At 45.8% G+C, this 25,796-nt stretch overlaps 1 protein-coding gene across 2 annotated transcripts in view; it reads left to right on the forward strand.

The window, feature by feature from the left end:
• The window catches only part of gpr157 (G protein-coupled receptor 157), a 42,169-nt gene extending 17,197 nt beyond the window's left edge, over nt 1-24,972 (forward strand). For both annotated transcript variants that reach the window (XM_072586142.1, XM_072586144.1), the window contains exons 3-5: nt 3,953-4,147; nt 13,246-13,451; nt 24,574-24,972. In XM_072586142.1, coding sequence (XP_072442243.1) covers nt 3,953-4,147; nt 13,246-13,451; nt 24,574-24,598 — 426 coding nt within the window. In that variant the 3' untranslated portion in view covers nt 24,599-24,972. The remainder of the gene's footprint in view (nt 1-3,952; nt 4,148-13,245; nt 13,452-24,573) is intronic.
• Nucleotides 24,973-25,796: the final 824 nt, after the last annotated feature.

Genomic DNA, 25,796 nt, shown 5'->3' on the forward strand with positions numbered 1-25,796 from the left:
CCTACTGCAGGGAGAGGTTGAAGATATCCAAAAAGACCTCTGTCAGTTGATCTACACATGCTGAGTGCACGGCCTGGTACTCCGCCTGGTCCCATCGTTTTCCTTGGATTCACATGAAAGAAAACTAACCTGACCTCTGAGGCAATGGCTGTTGGGATAGGTTCGTTAGGACTTGTCGGAATAAGTGTTATCTCTCCGCCGAGATTCTCCTCAAAGCGAGCATAGACGGCATTGAGATGATCTGGGAGGGATATGTCATTGTCTGCTATTTTGCGCCGGATGTTTAGATAAATATCAATTGTAGAATAAAGCAATGTTAAGGTCTGATCAAAATGACAGAGCAGGCACAAAAGGCTCCTAATCTAAGCTGTTGATGTGCACTTTCCCCACAGCCTGCGAATTACTCCATTCTGGCAGTGAAGTGCCGATTAATTTGCAGGCTTGTTTGCAATAAAACCACTTTGATTCTGAACTAGTTTAAAAAAAATTAATTTGCAATTTAACGCGTTAATTTGGAACACAACATTCAACTTCACCTTTAAGTGCCACAAACCCTGCTGTCTTGGAACTATATTGATGTTCCTTCACTGCGCAGCGTCAGAATTCAAAAAGCCTGCATTTTGCAGAATGTGGGTCTACCTACAGCACACGGACTGCAGTAGTTCAAGAAGACAACTTGTCACCAAATTCTCAATGACCACTGGGAATGGTAGTTAACACCGAGTCACGAAAATGTCTGGATGAATATTAGTTTTTGGTTTTCTACAAAGCCTAATGTTTTGGCCAAGCATTCTGCCAAACAGCTGAAGGTGGGTTCAGGGATAGTCAGCCCGTGTTTATCTGCTGGAAAATCAAGGCAATAACCGAATAATCTTTCTTTGGACAGGAAGTGTGTATTGATACGTTCCAACTGCTCTTGAGCTTGTGAATAGGAGATATATGGTACGGTGGCTCAGTGGTTAGCACTGCTGCCTCACCGCACTAGAGACCCAGGTTTGATTCCAGCCTCATTCTGGATTAGTGGTGCTGGAAGAGCACAGCAGTTCAGGCAGCATCCAAGGAGCAGTGAAATCGACGTTTTGGGCAAAAGCCCTTCATCAGGAATAAGGGCAGAGAGCCTGAAGTGTGGAGAGATAAGCTAGAGGAGGGTGGGGGTGGGGAGAAAGTAGCATAGAGTACAATGGGTGAGTGGGGGAGGAGATGAAGGTGATAGGTCAAGGAGGAAAGGGTGGAGTGGATAGGTGGAAAAGAAGATAGGCAGGTCGGACAAGTCCGGACAAGTCATGGGGACAGTGCTGAGCTGGAAGTTTGGAACTAGGGTGAGGTGGGGGAAGGGGAAATGAGGAAGCTGTTGAAGTCCACATTGATGCCCTGGGGTTGAAGTGTTCCGAGGCGGAAGATGAGGCGTTCTTCCTCCAGGCGTCTGGTGGTGAGGGAGCGGCAGTGAAGGAGGCCCGGGGCCTCCATGTCTCGGCGGAAGGGGAGTTGAAATGTTGGGCCACGGGGCGGTGTGGTTGATTGGTGCGGGTGTCCCAGAGATGTTCCCTAAAGCGCTCTGCTAGGAGGCGCCCAGTCTTCCCAGTGTAGAGGAGATCCCGTCGCGAGCAACGGAAACAATAAATGATATTAGTGGATGTGCAGGTAGAACTTTGGATGTGGAAGGCTCCTTTAGGGCCTTGGATAGAGGTGAGGGAGGAGGTGTGGGCGCAGATTTTACAGTTCCTGCGGTGGCAGGGAAAGGTGCCAGGATGGGAGGGTGGGTTATTTGGGGGCGTGGACCTGACCGGGTAGTCAAGGAGGGAAAGGTCTTTTGCGGAAGGCGGAAAGGGGTGGGGAGGGAAATATATCCCTGGTGGTGGGGTCTTTTTGGAGGTGGTGGAAATGTCGGCGGATGATTTGGTTTATGCAAAGGTTGGTAGGGTGGAAGGTGAGCACCAGGGGCGTTCTGTCCTTGTTACGGTTGGAGGGGAGGGGTCTGAGGGCGGAGGTACGGGATGTGGACGAGATGCGTTGGAGGGCATCTTTAACCATGTGGGAAGGGAAATTGCGGTCTCTAAAGAAGGAGGCCATCTGGTGTGTTCTGTGGTGGAAATGGTACTCCTGGGAGCAGATCCGGCGGAGGCGGAGGAATTGGGAATACGGGATGGCATTTTTGCAAGAGGTAGAGTGGGACGAGGTGTAATCCAGGTAACTCTGGGAGTCGGTGGGTTTGTAAAAAATGTCAGTGTCAAGTCGGTCATCATTAATGGAGATGGAGAGGTCCAGGAAGTGGAGGGAGGTGTCAGAGATGGTCCAGGTAAATTTAAGGTCAGGGTGGAATGTGTTAGTGAAGTTGATGAATTGCTCAACCTCCTCGTGGGACCCACTGACTCCCACAGCTACCTGGATTACACCTCTTCCGACCCTACCTCTTGCAAAAATGACATCCCGTATTCCCAATTCCTCCGCCGTATCTGCTCCCAGGAGGACCAGTTCCACCACAGAACACACCAGATGGCCTCCTTCTTTTAGAGACCGCAATTTCCCTTCCCACGTGGTTAAAGATGCCCTCCAACGCATCTCGTCCACATCCCGCACCTCCACCCTCAGACCCCACCCCTCCAACCATAACAAGGACAGAACACCCCTGGTGCTCACCTTCCACCCTACCGACCTTCGCATAAGCCAAATCATCCGCCGACATTTCTGCCACCTCCAAAAAGACCCCACCACCAGGGAAATTTTTCCCTCCCCACCCCTTTCCGCCTTCTGCAAAGACTGTTCCCTCCGTGACTACCTGGTCACGTCCACACCCCCCCTACAACCTACCCTCCCATCCTGGCACCTTCCCCTGCCACTGCAGGAACTGTAAAACCTGTGCACACACCTCCTCCCTCACCTCTATCCAAGGCCCTAAAGGAGCCTTCCACATTCATCAAAGGTTTACATGCACATCCACTAATATCATTTATTGTATCCGTTGCTCCCGATGCAGTCTCCTCTACATTGGGGAGACTGGGCGCCTCCTAGAAAGCGCTTTAGGGAACATCTCCGGGACGCCCGCACCAATCAACCACACCGCCCCGTGGCCCAACATTTCAACTCCCCCTCCCACTCTGCTGAGGACATGGAGGTCCTGGGCCTCCTTCACCGCCACTCACTCACTACCAGACGCCTGGAGGAAGAACGCCTCATCTTCCGCCTTGGAACACTTCAACCCCAGGGCATCAATGTGGACTTCAACAGTTTCCTCATTTTCCCCTTCCCCCACCTCACCCTAGTTCCAAACTTTCAGCTCAGCACTGTCCGCATGACTTGTCCTACCTGCCTATCTCCTTTTCTACCTATCCACTCCACCCTCTCCTCCCTGACCTATCACTTTCATCCCCTCCCCCACTCGCCCATTGTACTCAATGCTACTTTCTTCCCCACTCCCACCCTCCTCGAGCTTATCTCTCCACGCTGCAGGCTTACTGCCTTTTATTCCTGATGAAGGGCTTTTGCCCGAAACGTCGATTTCGCTGCTCCTTGGATGCTGCCTGAACTGCTGTGCTCTACCAGCACCACTAATCCAGAATCTGGTTTCCAGCATCTGCAGTCATTGTTTTTACCTTGTTGATTCCAGCCTCAGGCGACTGTCTGTGTGGAGTTTGCAGATTCTCCCCGTGTCTGTGTGGGTTTGCTTTGGGTTCTCCAGTTTCCTCCCACAGTCCAGAGATGAGCAGGTTAGATGAATTGGCCATGCTAAATTGCGCCTAGTGTTCAGGGATGTGTAGGTTAGATGCAGTAGTTAGGGGTAAATGTAGAGTAGTTGGGGAATGGGTCTGGGTGGGTTACTCTTTGGAGGGTCACTGTGGCCTTGTTGGGCCAAATGGCCTGTTTCCACACTGTCGGGAGTTGATGACAATGTCACAGTACCTGCTGCATTTGCCTTCAGTGAGACTAAATATGCTTTTTTATTTTCTCTTCCTAGCACGAAGCCTTATCAGAGTATCGCCCGATTCTCACCAGCAGTACCAACCATCACACGAGATCTTCAATTGCAGATCGTAAACTCACCATCATACCTATCATATTTATCTTTCTGCGAATCTGGAGCACTGTGAGGTTCATTCTGACACTTTGCAATTCGCCTGCTGTGCAGAATGGAATACTGGTAATATTACATGTAAGTGCCGTCATTTTAGAAGCATACGGTTGGTCAGTTGTAGCAATTCATAATTATGGCAGTCTATCAACCTGAGAAATTTCTGATGCTGGAAGTCATTTGTTCAAGCTCCAGCTCTTGGGCAGGGTGAATATGTGATCCGTTGGGGAAATGACTTCGAAATACAAACAGGTAATAGAAACTCACAAGAAATAATTAATGATGGATGTGTATTTGTATCTAGTTCAAGCCCCTCTTCTCCCAGTCTGGAGATTACACCAGTACACAGCGCAGTTTCACTCTCGGGTATGCACCAAGGAGGAGACCATGTTGCTTGTTCACGTTCTGCTCTTAATCTGATGGGTGGCACGGTGGCTCAGTGGTTAGCACTGCTGCCTCACAGCACCTGGGACTTGGGTTCGATTCCACCCTTGGGCGACTGTCTGTGTGGGGTTCTCACCTTTTCCCTGTGTCTGAGTGGGTTTCCTCTGGGTGCTCCGGTTTCCTCCCACTATCCAAAGATGTGCAGGTCAGGGTGGATTTGCCATGGGAAATTGCCTCATAGAGTTCAGGGATGTGCAGGCTAGGTGGGGTTAGGGGGTAGGCTGGGTTTGGATGCTCTTCGGGGGGTTGATGCAGTCTCAGTGGGTGTTTTCCGCACCGTAGAGATTCTGAGATCGTGGCTGACGTGTTTCCATTCTCCATCCACCTTCCATCACATCTAGAAATGGTAAGGCCTGCAGATGCTGGAAGTCAGAGTTGATCAAATGTGCAGCTGGAAAGGCACAGCAGGTCAGACAGCATCGGGGGACCAGGTGAGACGATGTTTTGGGCTGGGACCCATCATCGGGACCAGTCAAAATGTTGACTTTCCTATTCTGTCAGACTGAAATCACCCTGGATAGATTCAAGCAAAAACAGTTTTTGATCTTGCTGTGACATGAATTGAGCTTGCATCTGGTACTTTTTGTGGGCCAGGGAGATTTGTGGATTCTGCCTCCATTTGCATAACGAGGAGTTTCCTACCTCCTGTCTTAAACAGCTGGCTCTTCAGCCTGATACTTAAGTGCAATGCTATGGGAGTGCTGTGTTGTCAGAGGCATCTATTCAGATGCAGTTTCAAATTCCAACACCCTTATGCTAGCTCTGAAAAACCCTCTGGGGGATGTGTTTCATTTGAAAAATAACCTTTTTTTTAAACAGAGGTTCTCCCCTCAATCAGACCATCAAAAATGGAATATTTTCAAAATATCAACACAGACTTGATGGGCTGAACGGCCTCCATCTGTGCAGTATTGTTCTGATTCCTGATTGTGGAAGATTCATAAGCACGTACCTTGATATGGCATTTGAAACCTCCTAGGATGTGTATTTTGTGTCAGTTGCTTCTGTACTTTCTTTAATGAGTCAACATTCGTTAAGGTGTTTGACCTGTTTGTAGCCAATCACGTCACAGTCATAGAGATGTACGGCACGGAAACAGACCCATCGGTCCAATTCATCCATGCCGACCAGATATCCTAATCTAGCCCCATTTGCCAGCACTTGGCCTCGATCCTTCCAAACCCTTCCTATTCATATACCCATCCGGGAGCCTTTTAAATGTTGCAATTGTACCAGCCTCCACCATGTTCTCTGGCAGCTCATTCCGTACACTTACCAGAGCTGAAAATGTGTTGCTGGAAAAGCGCAGCAGGTCAGGCAGCATCCAAGGAACAGGAGAATCGACGTTTCGGGCATGAGCCCTTCTTCAGGAAGGCTCATGCCCGAAACGTCGATTCTCCTGCTCCTTGGATGCTGCCTGACCTGCTGCCCTTTTCCAGCAACACATTTTCAGCTCTGATCTCCAGCATCTGCAGTCCTCACTTTCTCCATACACTTACCACCCTCTGTGTGAAAAGTTGCCCCTCGGGTTCCTTTTAAATCTTTTCCTTCTCACCCTAAACCTGTGCCCTCTAGTTCTGGACTCCCCCAACCCAAGGAAAAGACCTTGTCTATTTACCCTATCCATGCCCCTCATGATTTTATAAACCTCTATAAGGTCTCCCCTCAGCCTCCGATGCTCCAGGGAAAACAGTCCCAGCCTATCCAGCCTCTCCCTAAAGCTTAAATTCTCCAACCCTGACAACATCTTGAAAGCCTTATCTGAACCCATTCAAGTTTCTACAACATCTTTCCAATAGGAAGGAGACCAGAATTGCATGCAATTTTCCAAAAGTAGCCAAACCAATGTCCTGTATAGCCGCAACATGACCTCCCAACTCCTATACTCAATGCTCTGACCAATAAAGGAAAGCATACCAAACACCGCCTTCTCTATCCTATCTCCCTGTGACTCTACTTTCAAGGAAGCTCTTTTTAATGTTCTGGATTAGTGGTGCTGGAAGAGCACAGCAATTCAGGCAACATCAAGAAGCTCCTTGGATGCTGCCTGAACTGCTGTGCTCTTCCAGCACCACTAATCCAGAATCTGGTTTCCAGTATCTGCAGTCATTGTTTTTACCTCTTTTTAATGTTGTTTGGGACTGGGTTGTGCCATTGACTGTAGGAGCTACCATTTACTAACGGCTGACAAGGCTGCATTGCTGATTTCCTTTCTTTGGTGGAAATTCCATCCCAGTGAAACATGGCAAAATAAATGGGATTTCAGTGTTAGTTGTTCTTACTTTAAAATTTTTTATGTATAAATTTGGCCTTCTAACATCTTGTTCACTCACTGCAGAGACTGGCCAGAGGGTAAGTTATCAAATCCCATTTTTTTTTCAATTGTCCTAGATTAGTTATGTTTAGCCAAGAGCTATGACACAAGAATAGAATTGAAACTCAGACAATTCCAACACTTCACATTCTCCAAGTTGCCGAACCTTTTTCAGTTAAAGTCCAGGTGGAATTCAAACCCAGAATTCAGATTGGCTTCAAAACATTACAATATCAATCAGCCAAAAGGCCTTTACTCAATTTATAATCCATTTTTTTATGTCTGCAAGATGACAAAGAATAGTCCCTGTGGAAAAATGGGATGAAGGAAGCTAAGTAGAATTTACCCACAGCTGATTGTACTCCTGAGCTTGGTCCATGGGGCTGTATAGCGTCTTAGAGTCATACAGCATGGAAACAGACCATTCGGTCCAACCAGTCCATGCTGAACACAATCCCAAACTAAACTCGTCCCACCTGCCTGCTCTGGCCCATATCCTTTTCTATTCATGTATCCATCCAAATGTCCTTTAAATGTTGTAACTGTGCCCACATGGACCACTTCCTCAGGAAGTTCATTCCAATCACGGACCACCCACTGTGTAAAAATGTTTGCCTCCATAGGCCTTTTTTAAATCTCTCTCCTCTCACCTTAAACATGTGACCCCTGGTCTTGAAATCCCCAATCCTAGGGAAAAGATAACTACCATCAACTGATGAGGATTCAGAGTGCATTCTGGTCACCAGTGAAAATAAGAGCGAGCTTCTGGGAGGGTGTGTCCTGTTGGGAGCCCACCCAATGCTCTGGGTTCAATCAAAGCCCTGCCAAGGGACCAGGGGCCAACGCAGAGACAGACTGGTGAGTCAGTAGTCAGAGGTACCTTAGACAGTCTGGAAACAGGCCAGACCCCAGCAAAGCCATCAGGTTGAATGGGAAACCCCTGTCTGTGTGTCTGACAATGGTTGTGGTCTGTCATTCCTGTAGCACTGTTGTTTGGACCTTGACCACCTGACTCCAGCGACACCCTCATGAAGGGCTTTTGCCTGAAACGTTGACTCTCCTGCTCCTCGGATGCTGCCTGACTTGCATGTGCTTTTCCAGCACACTACACTCTTGACTCCAGCGAGGCCCTGGCCTGGTGCTTTGCTGGCAACAAAATACCAGCATCTTGGGCCCTGGAGTGGGGTCTTCATTGTACTGACTGGCTGCCAGAACGTTCCTGTAAAGGTAGATGCAAATTGTGTTTGCACAACATACTTCACCTTTTTGAAGAATCCTAACCAGCAAAACCACAGGTTCTCTCGGTTTAGGTTTTTTAAAAAAAATATTCATTCATGGGACAAGGGTGTCACTGGCTAGGTCAGCATCTGTTGCCCATCCCTATTTGCCCAGTAGGCAGCTACAAGTCAACCACATTGTTGTGGGTCTGGAGTCACATGTAGGCCAGACAGCAGTTTCCTTCCCTAAAGGACATTAGTGAACCAGATGAATTTTTCCCGATTATCCATACCAGTTTCACGGTCATCACTAAATGCTTAATTCCAGATTTTTTTTATTGACTTCAAATTCCACCATCTGTGGTGGCAGGATTCGAACCCAGATCAGTACTGGGGTCTCTGAATTACTAGCGATAATCTTTGCTAGGCCACTACCTCCCCTATAACATGACTTATGGCATGTGTTTTGGAGAGTAGAAATGCAAGATGTGTCCTTAAAAGGACAGATATGTAGAAACAGGAGAAAAACAAGAGACCATTTGGCCCATTGTGCTGTTGGTGGCACTCCAATTACAATGGTTGGTGCTTTTCTGGTTGAATCAGTAACTCTCACCTGTGCCTAAAACACAGTAGATATTAAATTACACACTGTATAATCACTGCAAAGTATTTTGCAGTGGGCACTGAAATATGCCTAGAACGTAATGAAGGTCCTGTTTGGTTCCGATTCTATTCCACCACCTCGTCTTCAGTACCTTTTGGCAGCTGTGCCTCAAACTCCCCCCTTCCCATCCTTTTTGAAAGCCTTCAGCTCTTGGATGTTCCATGGATTCCAACCTTTCGGTCACAGCCCAGAATTTCAAATTTGTTGTACTAAGCAGTTTCTTATTCCCAATGCAGGGAAGTACTCTCAGGTTGCATCAGTATTTGCAATTCTTGATATGGCTGAGAGAAGCAGACCAGGCAGATTGTGAACTTGCTCCCTCCTGCTGCTAGGGTTCCCTCCTGCAAGTGGAAAGGGAGGCGAAAATGGTAGAATTGGCCAAATTACCTTTCATATGATGAATTCTTGCTATTGCTCATCATATTGTAGGAGTTAGCTGGACTCTTACCATATTGTGTAGATTTTGCTGCTACCATCTTCCTCTTTAGGTTGGGACGAGCAGGACCAGCTGTGTAGAGGAAAACTACTTGGGTAGATTGACAAAAAGAAGCTCTTGAACCTTTTTTATTCATTCTTGGGTATTGCTAGCTAAGTCAACTTTTACTGGCCAACCCTAAAGGCCCACCAATTGACGATGGTTTCATGATCATTATGATGATTCAGGGCATGGTGACTCAGTGGTTAATCCTGCTGCCTCACAGCGCCAGGGACCCAGTTTTGATTCCCGCCTCGGGCAACTCTCTCTCTCTCTGTGGAGTTTGCATGTTTTCCCCGTGTCTGTGTGGGTTTCCTCTGGGCGTTCTGGTTTCCTCCCATAATCCAAAGATGTGCAAGTCAGGTGAATTGACCGTGCTAAATTGCCCATTGTGTCAGGTGCATTAGTCAGGGGTAAATATAGGGTACAGGAATGGGTCTGGGTGGGTTACTCTTTGGAGGGTTGGTGTGGACTTGTTGGGCCAAAGGAGCTGTTTCCACACTAGGGAATCTAATCTTAAAAAATTAAACACTTAATTGCAAATTTTGTGTTGAATTCAAACTCCATCTGTTGTGACAGGATTCAAACACCGATTCCCCAGAACATTACCCCAGTCACTGGGTTAACACTCTAGTGACAATGTCACTAGACCATCACCTCCCCAACATCTCATTTTATGATTGGGTGTTGGCATAAATATGTAACATTTATGACACAGCAAGCATTTTTTGACAGTTTGAATGCGATGCCTTGGGTACCTCCAGTGCCACCTTCTTAGTCTAAGTTATTGATATCAAGTGGGCAAGGATGCCCTCCAGTCTTCAGCAAGAGGTAAGCTTGGTCCTGATTAAAAATCATAGGTTTGTTACATAGCACTTGATAGCTAGTCTCATTACCTCTAAAATACAGAGTCTAATGAGACATTGGCTCAATTGAGATTGAGTATCGATTACTGTTAGCTATGTGAACTTAGCATCTGAACAACTTAGAGATCCTGAGGGGAAAAAAGTGAACCCAGGTTAGTTCCTCCCATAATTGCTCCTTTTATACCTTGAGGGTTAGCACTTATCGTACAACACCAGTTAACCCTGTCAGGTAATGACTGTCTAATACTAAGGACTGTTTAATCAACAATATCACCTTGTGGTGTTCCGTCGAATTTTGTCTTTAGAAGTGCTCCTTCCAAAACACTTTGCAGTGTTTTTGATAGATCAAGGGCATCATATCAATGTCAGTTGTTGTTGGGAGACTACAAGTGTAGTGTAAATTATCTTTTAAATTTTTGCTCATTTCTTTGTTCACATTCTTTGGTACCTTTTTAAGTCTCTGCTGCTTGTTGAAGTGTATAGTTCCATAGACCACAGTTGGAAATTTGTGTGCAATTCTGGTCTCCTTCCTATTGGAAAGATGTTGTGAAATCTGAAAAAGTTCAGAAAAGATTTACAAGGATGTTGGCAGGGTTGGAGTATTTGAGTTATAGGGAGAGGCTGAACAGGCTGGGGCTGTTTTCCCTGGACCGTCAGAGGCTGTGAGGGGTGACCTTACAGAGGTTTACAAAATCATGAGGGGCATGGATAGGATAAATAGACAAAGTCTTTTCCCTGGGGTCGGGGAGTCCAGAACGAGAGGGCATAGGTTTAGGGTGAGAGGGGAAAGATATAAAAGGGACCTAAGGGGCAACATTTTCTCACAGAGGGTGATACGTAAATGGAATGAGCTGCCAGAGGAAGTGGTGGAGGCTGGTACAATTACAGCTTTTAAAAGGGATCTGGATGGGTATATGAATATGAAGGATTTAGAGGGATATGGGCCGGGTGCTGGCAAATGGGACTAAATTAGATTAGGATATCTGGTCGGCATGGATGAGTTGGACCAAAGAGTCTATTTCTGTACTGTACATCTCTATGACTCTTGACTCTACTGGCTGGAGGTAGATCAGCCAGCCTCCTGAACAGTCAAATTCATAACTTGGACAGAACTGCACATGCGTGCGGTGGAGGTGGAAACAAGGGAAAAGGAGTAATTTGCCCATAACTACAGGCATCTAGTGATGTTTACAACACACCTGTTGTTGCAACTGAAATTTGATGTATTTTCTAATCAATCTGTTCAGAGATGTTATGATAGGTCTGGAATAGAATAGAAATTTATTGTCATATGTACCTTTATGTGAAAAATACAGTGAGAAGTTCTATAAGTTGTCCCACTGTGGACAGAAGTCATACATTATTAAACAAAAGTAAAAGTAAGACAAAGTTCTTCACAGTTCGGATAATTGCTCCGGGGCTCAAAGAAAGCTGATTAAGGAACACTGGAATACCCTGAAGATGTAGCTGGGATGAGACCATTATTCCAGAACAGGACTACCACGCTGGGTCTCTGGAATACCAGGGTGGAAAACTCCATCTTTTTGGACTGAGAGGCCCAATTCTGGATGAGACTGCCTGCTAGGCCAGAGGAAGGTGAAGATCTCCATATGGAGATGAGACTGCCATGCCAGGACAAGACTGTCTGACTGGAACACTGCCACACGGGGCTGAGACTGTCACTTATCCTCCTTCAAGTGCCCACATGGGACTTGAACCCTGTTCTTATGGCTTAGAGGTTGGGATACTACCAGTGCATCACACGAGCCCCTTGCAATTTGTGTGTGTCTGTGTGAGTCTGTCACACACAGCCTTTATTATGATGTGCAAGTTCAGCTGTCTCTCTGTTGGAATTCCATGAAGACATTATGATCAAGGTAATGTGTTGTACCTAGATTTCCAAAAGGCTTTCAGCAAGGTGCCGCACAAGAGGCTGCTGCATAAGATAAAGATGCATGGCATTATAGGTGAAGTATTAGCATGGCTGGAGGATTGGTTGACTAACAGGAAGCAAAGACTAGGGATAATTGAATGCTATTCTGGTTGGTGATCAGACACTAGTGGTATGCCTCAGGGATCGGTGTTGGGTCGACAATTATTCACATTTTATACAGATAATTTGGATTTGGGGACCACGTGCAGTGTGTCAAAGTTTGCACATGACACGAAGATGAGTGGCAGAGCAAAGTATGTAGAGGACTGTGAAACTTTGCAGAGGAACACAGATACTTTGAGTGGGTAAAGGTCTGGCAGATGGAATAAAATGTTAATAAATGTGAAGTCATCCATTTTGGTAGGAGTAACAGTAAAATGGACTATTACTTGAATGGTAAAAAGTTGCAGCATGCTGCTATGCAGAGAGACCTGGATGTCCTTGTGCATGAATCTCAGAGGGTTGGTCTGCGGGTGCAACACATAATTAGGAAGGCAAATGGAATTTTGTCCTTCATTGCTAAAGGGGTTGAGTTTAAAAGCAGGGAGGTTATGTTGCAGCTGTACAGGGTGCTAGTGAGGCCATACCTGGAATACTGTGTACAGATTTGATCTCCTTATTTGAGAAAGGATATACTGGCACTGGAGAGGGTGCAGAGGAGGTTCACTCGGTTGATTCCAAAGTTGAGAGGTTGGCATATGAGGAGAGACTGAGCAGACTGGGATTATATTCGTTGGAATTTCGAATGTAAAATTATGAAGGGAATAAATCAGGTAGAAGCCGGGACGATGTTTCCACCAGTGGGTAAAACAAAGTCAAAAGGGCATAGTCTCAAAATTATGGGGAGCAGATTTCAGACTGAATTGAGAAGGAACTTCTTCACCAGAGGAATGTAAATCTATGGAATTCCCTGCCCAGTGAAGAAGTTGACACTACTTTCTTAAGTTTTTAAAATTAAGATAGATTTTTTTGACCTATAAAGGAATTAAGGGATATGGTGAGAGGGTGGGTAAGTGGAGCTGAGTCCATAAAAAGCTCAGCCATGATCTTATTGAATGGTGGAGCAGGCGCGATGGGACCAGATGGCCTGCTCCTGCTCCTGCTCCTAGGTCTTATGTTATGTTCTAAGATGATTTATTAGCCTTTTGTTTCTGTCCAGTAAGCTGTTTGTTTCTTTCTTTCTTTCTTTTTTCCCCCATCCTCTCTCCCCAACCCTCTACGCCACCCTCCCTCCCCCCCCCCCCACCTTCAATAAATGTCCTGCAGGGAATAGGAAACACGTTTCAAGGAGCAGCTAATTGCATTATATTCGTCCTGTGCACACAAGTAGTGCGAGCTCGGCTGGTTTCCTGTCTGTGCAGCTGTTTTGGGTATAGGACCAACTCCATACCCGACAAGGCACTGGCGAGAAATTATGGGGAAGTTGTGTGTCGGCGGAATGCAGAAATGTTTCCTTCCTACGTAACTGAAGAGTAAGTGATTCTAAAAGGCACAGACCGGGGGGGGGGGGGGGGGGGGTGCAAACTGAAGCCGGCTTTGATCCGTTTTAAGCAGTATCACAAAACTGGCCGCTGCACATGCCACTTTTGTTTTTGTCACCAGGTAGAATTTATTTCATTGTGGTGCTTAAGGTTGGTGATACGTTAATTGGCCTACATTAAACTGGGTTATAGTCCAACAGGTTTAACTGGAAGCACTAGCTTTCGGAGGATTGCTCCTTCATCAACAACCATCGGGTGAAAGAGCAGTGCTTCGAAAGCTAGTGCTTCCAATTAAACCTGTTGGACTATAACCTGGTGTTATGTGATTTTTTAACTTTGTACACCCCAGTCCAACACCGGCGTCTCTAAATCGTGACTGCATTAAACTGGTTTTTCAGGTTGGGTTTTGTACAGGTTGACCTGACAGTACCTCACTGGGGAACTGCGTGTACAAATGTTCACACAATCACTGCAGAACCAAAGATGGGCAGATTTATGAATCGTGTGCTTGTTTTGAAAACCATGGTGCCTGCTCAATATTTTGTAAAAGTTACTTCAATTGACTTTGACTTTAACAGTGATATTACATTCTGTGGAGTAAACCTCTGCTGCAACATCTGAACATTATTGGATACCAGATTATGAATTAATAATGCTACTTCTGACTTCTTTCTAACACTTCGATCTCTGCTTCCCTAACAGTCATTGAAAATTTAATGTGTGAGGTGTAGACCTATTGATATGAAGGCTGTGTGAAGCTTGATTAAAATCATTCAGAAGTCACATTTGCCATTATAAACTTTCCATGTTTTTCTTCCACTTACTCATCTTTTGGACCTTTTTTTAATGTTACGGAGGTACAGGGTCATTGCACAACTGCACCCAATGTGACTAATTCTGTTTATTGGGTCTCCATTGGAACCAGACTGGACTCCTAGTCAACACTTAAAATTCAATGATATAAAGCAGCTAGAAAGATATAGTTGTCAGGGAAATTGTTAACCAGTTCATAACGTCTGTTCTTCTCTGCCCATTGCAAGAGGCTGCTCCAACTAGTAGCATCCAATCGTTGAAGTTCCCCGGTCTGCACTATTGCCAAAGCCAATCCAGGAACAAAAATGTCTTGTTCATGTTAGGAATCTCTTCACTGAAATTATCACCAAAAATGTTCGTGTCTTGAGTTTTCTTGATCATTAGTTGCATGACACCTGGGTTATAGTCCAACAGGTTTATTTGAAATCACAAGCTTTCAGAGTGCTGCTCTTTTGTCAGGTTCACCCAAAACTTGAGATTTCAAATAAATCTGTTGGACTATAACCTGGTGTCATGTGACTTCTGATTTTGTCCATCCCAGTCCAACACTGGCACCTCCACAACTTGAGTTATCGTGAAATTGAGTTACAATCAGGTGATGCATACCAGAAGCAAGTTCAAAATTCATGCTGTTAGATCAATGCATAAAGGATTGTGTATTCTTCACAGGATGACAGAACTTAAGAAACTGTTTAGAACCATTTTTCTCCAGTTACCAATCTAATCTTAGAGAGAAGGATCCAATCTCAGCACACTGACCTGGGAACAGCATTCAATTCTGACCTGTGTTTCCTACTTGTCTCATTATAATGGGGAAGTTTTGATTGGTCGGCAGTGGGATGAAATTATTTGAAAGAAGAGGAGAATGCCGATGTAACAATTATTAATAGTGAAATAATAAAGCAATTCTATCCCTTTTTTTGATGTATTTTGGCCATTCTCTAAATGCTAGTTTCTGTTGTGATGGCCACTTCCAGATGATGATTTGAAGTATGGGTGTGCTTCAAAAAGCTTTGGAATATGTAGAAGATGGGTGCGATTATCTTCCACTTGAATGTAGTGTTTTTTTTTACTAAATCAATATTAGGCATTTATATTAAAAAAAACCTCTAAACCAAACTAAACCTTTGGGCGTAAGAACGTAAATTAATTTCATTCATTTTGTATTTGGAATGTTCTGTAAAAGTGAGAACAAAGCTCAACAATTACCTTTTTTCTGACTTTGGAAAGGCCGATTACAGCTGTACACTGATGCTACAATGTATTGATAATGGCACACTGTTCCTTCCCACAGTCATTACTCTTCCAACTGTACCCACCCACTAAAAGATGTTTACAAATTTTTCCCTTCTTTCTGAGGGAAGTGTCCTTTTTCTCACTTCGCTCTTACTCTCGCGCTCTCTCTCTCTCTTTCTGTCTCTCTCTCTCTTTTTCTCTCTCTCTCTCTCTCTCTCTCTCTCTTTCTCTTTTTTTCGCTCTCGCTCTCGCTCTCTCGTATCCATATTTAACTGTCTTTCAGTGATCAAAAACACCCCAAGTCAGTCACACTTGGCTGTATTAATTACCATTTGATTGTCAAAAGAAACATTACATGTCAGAACCTAAGAACTCATCACCCCTCCCATCTATGATTCTGAGACTTTGTTTTTACAATTACAATCTGTGAAAATATTCGAGATATCCCAGCCTGTTTTTTTTTCCTGGTGGATTGTTCATTGGTATGGTAAAATTACAATATGTAAATATACTTCTCATTGTTTTCTCAATAGATTTGAACATAAATTTTTGGAAAATGTTTATATTACAGAAATGTGCATATATTATGGTATACCATAACTAATAAAGTATTTTTGTTAAGCAGAAGCTCTCCAATACATTCTGTCTTAATTTTGTGCATAGTTAAGTCTCTATTGTGAACATAAATGTAGCCTCTTTACATTTAAAATGATTTTTCCATCCACACGTGTGCCAGCTTTTTTGTGAATTGATGTCACTACATTCATGGATTTTCAACCCTTCCCTCCTTCCTGTGTGTTTCTCCTGTTGGATTCTTGCTTTGAAACAGGAGTTTAGGTGATGGTGGCCCCGTATCTTTGTTTTGGCCAAGTTGTGAAATTTTGCTAGATTTGAGCACTAGTGAATGGGTGAAGATGTGAAAATGGTCTTATTCCATCAAGGCAGCCTGCCCCTGGATTCCTGACCAGCTCAGTGTCCTGAGTTGCTGAATGCACAAAAAAAAAGGAATACTGGGTAGGTAGAGAGCTTCAAACTGTGGAGGGAAAACCAAAGGAGCCATCTTCTGACTCAAACTGAGGTGGGATCTAACAGAGGTTTTAAACATTCTGTCAAGTTTTCAGTGGCTAAACAGTAAAATTATTTGCTCTGTGAGCTGGTAGCTAGAGAATGTTTTTAAAAAAAAGCTTCTGTCTATTACCAGAAAATGAAGGAGAAAGTTAGAGATTTATTTGTACAGTTGGTTCTCAGCTTTCCAAATCTCTTTTGCAATAAATTGTTAACACCGGTGTGAATATCATTTTGTGTTAACCATGGCTGCTGATCGTGTATTGAACCGAAAATGTTAAGTGACTGTTGTTCCACTCCAGCTTCTCATCTTCTGCCTGGTCTTGCCGCCTACACCAGAATGAAGCTTGCTGCTTCACATAACATGCTGTGCTATTGGAGCGTATTACATTTCTTGGACTGCAGGAATATGGATTTGTCTTTAAAGTAGATGGTTGCTCTGGGAGCAGCTGCCTGGTAGGACATCAGCTTGTGTCTATTGTTGTTACAACTGGATGTAGGCCCCAAACTCGCTTTACACAGGCCGCTGCTTTGTTGCTCCAGTTTCCAACCCAGGATTCCAGAGTTCAATGGACATGTCTGAGAACTCTCTGCATCGCCTCTTTCTGTCATAGTCATACAGCACAGTCCAACCAGCCAATGCATACCATAATCTCAAAGTAAACTATTTCACCTGCCTGTTCTTGACCCATATCTCTTTCATATTCATGTACTCAACCAAAATATTTTAAATATTTTAACTGGACCCCCATCCTCTGGAAGCTCATTTCACACATGAACTACTGAGTTTTAAACCAAAAAAATGCCACTCGTGTCTTATTTGTCTTTCCCCTCTTATCTTAAAAATATACCGTGGTCTTGAAATCCCCCATCCGAGGGAAAAGACACTTGCCACTCACCTTATCTATACCCCTCATGATTTGATAAATCTATGTAGGGTCATCCATCAACCTTCCACTCTCCCAGTGAAAAGACTCCCAGCCTCTCCCTATAGCTCAAACCCTCAGGTCCTAGCAACGTCCAGGTAAATCTCTTCTGAACCTTCTCCAGCTTAATAACATCCTTCGTATAACATGGGTGACCAGAACTGGGCATAGTACTCCAGACGTGGCCTCATCAACATCTTGTACAACCTCAATTTGACATCCTTGTGTTCTCCTAGCTAACAAGCACCTTCTTAGAATGGAAGCAACTTGGGTTTATTAGCTAGCAGTTCTTGATTTAAAAAATGCTGGGACTTCAACTTGACTTTAGAATCTGTAATCAAACACACACCCTGGTGGATGACAATATGGATATCACAGCAGTTGGCTGTTCCTGATATAGTCTGCCCCCTACCCCGTTCTATGACCTTTTGTAGTTGAGTATTCATTCAAGCACTCCATACAGAATTTATAACCACACTCTTAAGCTTGTGAAGCATGAGTTAGGATAATTCAGATAGCAGATCACACACAGTATATCTTGAGGATGATCGAGTGTTCATCTGACATGTTTGAGATTTTTATAATAAGGGTTTACTACATGACATTCTGTAAAACATTTCTCCAAGTTTTTGTCAAAGTATCTTTCCATTAGTTTATCATTATCCCAGTGGCTGAGAAGTATCCTGGAAAATCTAGTACAATTTTTTCTTTTCTTATTCACTAATGGGACATGGGCATCGCTGGCTGAGTCAGCATTTAATGTTGGTCCCTAGTTGCCCCTGAATGTAGTGGTGGAATGCCTCCTTGAAGCACTGCAGTCTGTGCTGTAGGTAGATCCCACAAAGCTATTAGAGAGGGGGAAGTCCAGGAATTTGATTCAGTGATACTGAAGGAATAGTGACATAGTTCCCAGTCAGAGTGGCTTGGAGAGGAACTTGCAGGTGGTGGTGTTCCTCTATATCTGCTGCCCTTGGCATTCTATGTGGAAGTGGTCATGGGGTTGAGTGTGTTACCTAAGGATATTTGTTGAATTTCTGCTGTGCATCTTGTGTAAATGGTGCAACGTTGCCACTGAGTAGTGGTGGTAGAGGAAATGGATGTTTGGGGATGTGGTGCCAATCAAGCAGACTGCTATGGTCTGGATGGTGTCAAGCTTCTTGTGTTGTTGGAGCTGCATCCATCCAGGTAAGTGGGGAGTATTCCATCACACTCCTGACTTGTGCCTTGTCGATGGTGGATAGGCTCTGGAGACTCGGGAGGTGAATCATTTGTCACAGTATTCCTAGCCTCTGACCTGCTCTTGCAACTAATCTGTAATGGTGAAGCCATTTGAATGTCAAGAGGCAGTGGTTAGATTGTCTCTTATTGGAGATGGTCATAGCCTGACGTTTGTGTGGTTCGAATATTATTTGCCAGTTGTTAGCCCAGGCTTTGATATTAACCAGGTCTTCTTGCATTTGAGCATAGACTTCTTCAGTATCTGAAGGGTTCTGAATGGTGCAGAACATTGTAACCATTGGCGAAGATCTGACCTTGTGATAGGGGAAGGTCGTTGTTGAAGCAGCTGAAGATGGTTGGGCTCAGGACACTACCTTGGGGAACTCCTGCAGGGATGTCCTGGAGCTGAGATGACTGACCTCTGATATCCATGGCTATCTTCCGATGTGCCAGGTCTGACTCCAGCGACTAGGAGAAAGTGAGCATTGCAGATGCTAGAGATCGGAGTTTAAAGTGTGGTGCTGGAAAAGCACAGCAGGTCAGGCAGCGTCCGAGGAGCAGGAGAGTCGATGTTTCGGGCATAAGCCCTTCATCAGGAATCTGGGGAGGGAGGAAGGGGGCTGACAGACAAATAAGAGGGTGGGACTAGAGGAAAAGAGCTGGGAAGTCGATAGGTAGATGGAAGTGGGGGGTGATGGTGATAGGTCGGAGGGGAGGTTGGGGCAGATAGTTGGGAAGGAAGATGAATGGGTAGGCGGTGCTGAGTTCAAGAGGGCGGTGCTGAGTTAGAGGGTTAGGTCTGGGATGAGCTGGGGGAGGGGAGATGATGAAACTGGTGAAATTGACGTTGATGCCGTATGGTTGGAGGGCCCCAAGCGGAAGATGAGGCGTCTTCCTCCAGGTAACGGTGGCTAGGATTTGGTGGTGGAGGAGGCCCAGGACTTGTATGTCCTTGGTGGAGGGGGAGGGGGATTGGCCTCAGCGTGTTGGGGTTGTCTGGTGCATGTGTCCCAGAGATGTTCCCTAAAACATTCCGCGAGTTGGTGTCCTGTCTGCCCAATGTAGAGGAGACCACATCGAGAGCAACAGACACATTAGAAGAGGTGTTTGGATGTGCAGGAAAATTGCTGCTGGATGTGGAAGGATCCTTTGGGGCCTTAGATTGAGGTGAGGGGGTAGGTGTGGGTGCAGGTTTTGCACTCTTGTGGTGGCAAGGGAAGGTGTCGGGAGGGGAGGGTGGATTGGTGGTGGGCGTGGTTCTAACAAGGGAGTCATGAAGGGAATGGCCTCTACCGAATTCTGATAGGGATGGAGAGAGAAATATATCTCTGGTGGTGAGGTCTGATTTGTAGGTGGTGGAAGTGGAGGATGATAATGCATTGTATCCAGAGATTAGTGGGGTGGACGGTGAGGACCAGTTGTTGGAGTTGAAGGGGTGGATTTCAAGGGCAGAGATGCAGGAAATGGAGGAGATGCACTAGAGGGCATCGTTGATCACATGGGAAGGGAAATAGGAGGCTATCTGGAATGTCCTGGAGTGGAATTGCTCCTCCTGGATGCAGATACGGCTGAGGCAGAGGAATTGGGAGTAAGGGATAGCGTTTTTACAGGAAGGTGGGTGTTAGTCCAAGTGTCTGTGGGAGTTGGTGGGTTTGAAGTAGTTGTCCATGTTGAGTCGGGAGACAGAGGGGTCCAGGAAGGGGAAGGAGTTGTCTGAGATGGTCCAAGTGAACTTGAGGTCAAGATGGGGAAGATGTTTGTGATGTTGATGAACTGTTCAACCTCCTCATGGGAGCCTGAGGGGTACTGGTTACAGTCATCAATGTAGTGGAGAAAAAGGTGGGGAATGGTGCCGGTGTAACTACAGATTATAGACTGTTCCATGTCCTCAACAAAGAGGCCTCTGCCATGTTGGATGGATGTGTACAGGGATTGGATGTCCATGGTGAAGATGAGGCAGTGGGGGCTGGGGCAATGAAAGTCATAGAGAGGGTGGAGGGCTGCGGAACGTTTCAGGGACACGCACCAAACAACCTCACCGTCCTGTGGCTGACCACTTCAACTTCCCCTCCCACCCTGCCAAGGACATGCAAGTCCTGGGCATCCTCCACTGCCAAATCCTAGCCACCTGATGCCTGGAGGAAGAATGCCTCATCTTCTGCCTTGGGACCCTCCAAGCCCATGGCATAAACATCAATTTTACTAGTTTCCTCATCTCCCCACCTCTCACCTCATCCTAGATCTAACCCTCCAGCTCTGGATCTTGAATTGTCCTAGCTGTCCATCTTCTTTTCGTACCTGTCCGCTCCACCCTCTACTCTGACCTATCACCATCACCCCACCTGCATCTACCTATTGCCTTTCCAGGTACCTTCCCAACCCTTCCTGTTTATCTCTCACCTTCCCCCCCTGCCCCCCACATTCCTGATGAAGGGCTTATGCCTGAAATGTCAACTCTCTTTCTCCTTAGTTGCTGCCTGACCTGCTGTGCTTTTCTAGCACCACACTTTTTGACTCTGACCTCCAACCAGTGGAGAATTTGCATCCCAATTCCCATTGATTACAGTTTTACAAGGGCTCTTTCATGCTACATGTGGTCAACTTCAGCCACTCTCCCCTCTGGCATTCAGCTCTTTTGTCCATGTTTGAACCAAGGCTGTAATGACGTCAGGAGCTGAGTGGCCCTGGCAGAACCCAAACTGGGTGTCACTGAGCAGGTTATTGCTGAGCAGGTGCTGTTTAATAGCGCTACACCTTTCATCTCTTTACTGACGATCAAAAGTAGTAATTGGCTGGGTTGGATTTGTCCTGCTTTTGTGTACAGGATGCATCTGGGCAATTTTCCACATTGTTAGGTAAATGCCTGTGTAACAATACTGGAACAGCTTGGCCATGGATGTGGTAAGTTCAGGAGCGCAAGTCAGCGTGAGTACTGAAGATATATTTTCAGGGTCCATGACCGTTGCTGCATCCAGTGCCTCCAATCATTTCACTCTGCGTTAAGTCTTTTTTAAAATTTCAAATATATACTTTATTCATAAAATTATTTTGATATCTATGCAATTGGTTATGCCATACATACATATACATTCCATTTCTTTACAGACACAGATCTGAATTAATCATTCATATGTACAAATCTGTACATTTACCATCCATATATTTAGCTGAGGCTTCAGTAGAGCCCACTTACTGAGTGGGCCCCCTGTTCTTTCCCCACCGCGCCTTGGCAGCAGCTGCCCCAAGCTTCAACACGTCCCTCATCACATAGTCCTGGGCCTTCGAATGTGCCAGTCCGCAACACTCAGTCGGGGTCAGCTCCTTCAGCTGGAAGATCAACAGGTTTCGGACAGACCAAAGAGCATCTTTTGACCGAGTTGATGATCCTCCAGGCACAGTTGATGTTTGTCTCGCTGTGTGTCCCGGGGAACAGACTGTAGAGCACGGAGTCCCGTGTCACAGAGCTGCTTGGGGTGAACCTCAACAAACGCCACTGCATTCCTCTCCAGACTTCCTTTGCGTAGGCACATTCCAGAAGGAGGTGTGAGACAAGTCTCGTCCTCTCCGCAGCCGCTTCGAGGGAAGCATGTGACGCGGCAGAGAGTCCGGGCGTGCATAAAGGATCTCACAGGCAAAGCCCTTCTCACCACCAGCCAAGCCATGTCTTGGTGCTTGTTGGAAAGCTCTGGCGAAGAGGCATTCTGCCAAATGGCTTTGACAGTCTGCTCAGGGAACCGCTCGACAGGATCCGCCCTCTCCTTTTCCCGAAGGGTCTCAAGGACGCTACGTGCTGACCACTTCCTGATGGTCAAAGGTGTTTTTCTTCATAAATTTCTCCACGAAGGACAGGTGATACGGAACGGTCCATCTACTTGGAGCGTTCCGCAGCAGCGAGGCCAGGCCCATCCTTCGCAACACCGGGGACAGGTAGAACCTCAGTACGTAGTGACACTTGGTGTTTACGTACCAGGGATCCACGCACAGCTTGATGCAGCCACACACACAGGTGGTCATCAGGGTGAGGGTGGCATTGGGTGTGTTTTTTTCCCCCCCCCCCCCGTTGCCCAGATCTTTATACATCGAGCCCCTTCGGACCTGGTCCATCTTTGATCTCCATATAAAATGGAAGATGGCCCGGGTGACTGCGACGGCACAGGTCCTGGGAATAGGCCAGACCTGTGCCACGTATAACAACTCTGACAGTGCCTCACACCTGATGATCAGGTTTTTTCCCACGATGGAGAGCGACCGTAGCTTCCATCTGCCCAGTTTCTGCCTCACTTTCCTGATACGCTCCTCCCAAGACTTGGTGCATGTCCCAGGCCCCCCGAACCAAATACCCACCACCTCCACGTAGAGACCTCCAGGTGGTCGGTCCTGATGGTGAAGGGGATGGAGGATTGGTCAGCCCAGTTCCCAAAGAACATGGCCTCGCTCTTGCCTCGATTTACCTTGGCCCCCAAGGCCTGTTCGAACCGATCACATATGCATACTCTCTGCGAGAAGTCAGGAATTGAATTGGCTGAAGACTGGTGTCTGTGATGCTGGGGACCTCTGGAGGAGGCCAAGATAGCACATCCACTTGACACTTCTGGCTGAAGGTTGCTGTGAATGCTTCAGCCATACCTTTTACACTGATGAGTTGGGCCCTTCCATCAGTGGGGATGGGGATATCTGTGGAGCCACCTCCTCCAGTGCGTTGTTCAATTGTCCACCACCATTCACGACTGGATGTGGCAGGGCTGCAGAGCTGAGATCTGATCTACTGGTTGTGGGATCGCTTAGCTCTGTCTATCGTTTGCTGCTGTAGGCTTTGAAATCTGCATTTTAATTGAGATGATGCTGAGCTGTCAACCATCTAAGATTTTTCCTGCTGTGAGGTTTGAGTGCTGTGCTCATGTGAGACGGAGGTGATGCCAGCATTATCGTAAAGCAGAAGAGCGCAAGTAGGATGCTCATTAGTAAATGGTAATCGATCTTAATTTGTGGCAAACCTGCCAATGGTCTGTTTTAATTAACCTTTGAAGCAGTCTGGTTTCAGACTGCAGAATGGAGGCTCAGATGGTCATCCTGCATTGAAGTGTGTGTTTACAACAGGGTCTCCCAGCAGGTCAGGAGCAAAAAATAGAGTGGAGCAGGCTAGTGTGCCGTCATCACTGGAGTGATGCTGTTGGATCTCTATGTGGTGCCTTTACATTCAGCATCAAAGCTGCAATGATTGAACCACTTCACTCGGAGCACCATATGGATGTGAAATGTAACTTTACCGTCCTGTGCAGGGTGAGGTTTGTAATTTTACCTTTTTTTTTCTCTGTCCCTACCTTGTGTGACAGAGAAGGCCATTTAAAGGTTTGCTTGTTCTGTTTTCCCACATGCAAATATCAGCAGTTACTCAAAGTTAGCCATCTCCTGAGAGTTTTCTGGTGCCTGCAAGAACAAAAGCAGTGCCTTGCAGCACAGCCTGGTACAGACTAGTACGGGACTAAGGTTTGCTGAGATTACAGATTTCATCTTGTTCTTGATGATTGGTGGTGTCCAGTGACCTCTGCTGGAAGATGCATGCTTCAATATTCTTGCTGAGAATGAAGACCCTTGTGTCTGAACTGCCTTTTGCTATGTACAGTTTAAACTCACAATAGGGCTTAGTCATACGGGGATAGAAAGAAGTATTTAGATTTATAGCATATCTTCACATTCTTAGTAAAAACTCAGACATGCTAATGAAGCATTTTCAAGTTTATAATGTAAGGAATGCTGCCAGTAATTTATCCACCACAAGCTCCCAACAGTGGCAGTGTGTCAATGGCTAGATGATGTAATTCTGTAAATTAGTCTCTAAGCAGTTTTCTTTACAGCCCCCTGTGTTCACTGTCCTCGTGAGTCACCAGTAACAGTGAAACTGGAAAGCAACAGCATCTTCAGAGGAGGAAAGGATTGGAAAATCACTATTGGACCACTATGGAGGAGTGGAATTAATACAGCATGTAGATGAGGACATTCACAAAGCTGTTCTGCTATTTAATACAATGTGTTTCTGTTCCAAATTCCACACTGCCCTCTAACCTGCTCTGAGCCCTCTTATTTTAAATCATTGTATAAATACTAATCACTGCTTAGTGACCTTTACTTGAATGTGTGAAAGTGACAGAGGGGAAGGACTAGCAGAGCCATCAAACCAGTACAGGCACAGGAGAATAGTGATGAGCAATGTTGGGCCAGCATGGATGAGTTGGGCCACAGGGTCTGTTTCCACACACAGGCACAAACACACGCACTTTCTTCCCCCCAAACAAACCACACACCCTCCCCCCCCAAAAAAAACCTGTTGATTCCACATTCACTCTTGTGGGCAAGTGAGAAAAGAGAAATATTTCAAGACAATCAGAATATTCTTGGGAGGGGCCGTCAGTGAACTTGAAACTGTTAAGTTGTGTGTGACAGCATTTTTAAATTTATATTAAAAAAAACTGGACAATGTGATCGAGGTGCCCAGGGCGTAAGAAATGAGAGCAGGAATAGACCACTCTGCCCTTGCTACTTGCTCTGCCATTTGATAGCACCATGGCTGATCTTCAATCTGTTGTATAAGGGCTTCGGAGCCCTTGAACAGCCTTGCAATGATGTCACAGAGCTGCACGTCACTGAGCACAAAGAGCACAGCGTGAGCAGAAACATTACACACGATTATAGAACTTGAAGGAGTTGTAAGGACAAACACAGAGATGAACTTACAAAGGCGATAGGTTAGTGCTTACTCAATGTGACACTAGGTGAAAGTGAGGACTATAAATGGTGGAGATTAGAGTCGAGAGTGTGGTGCTGGAAAAGCACTGCAGGTCAGGCAGCATCCGAGGAGCAGGAGAATCTATGTTTTGGGCAAATGCCCTTCATCAGGGATGAGCGCTGAATCAAGAGCCCTGATGAAGGGCTTTTGCCCGAAATGTCTATCCTCCTGCTCCTTGGATGCTGCCTAATGTAACTCTAGCCTAATGTGTCCATAATGACGATGTATTTAGTGATAATGTATAATAAATATTGTTATATTGAAGTCCAAGCGTGAAGACAGTTTGTGACTTTG

This window comes from Chiloscyllium punctatum, chromosome 16 (genome assembly GCF_047496795.1).
Source record: "Chiloscyllium punctatum isolate Juve2018m chromosome 16, sChiPun1.3, whole genome shotgun sequence".
NCBI classification, from domain to species: domain Eukaryota; kingdom Metazoa; phylum Chordata; class Chondrichthyes; order Orectolobiformes; family Hemiscylliidae; genus Chiloscyllium; species Chiloscyllium punctatum.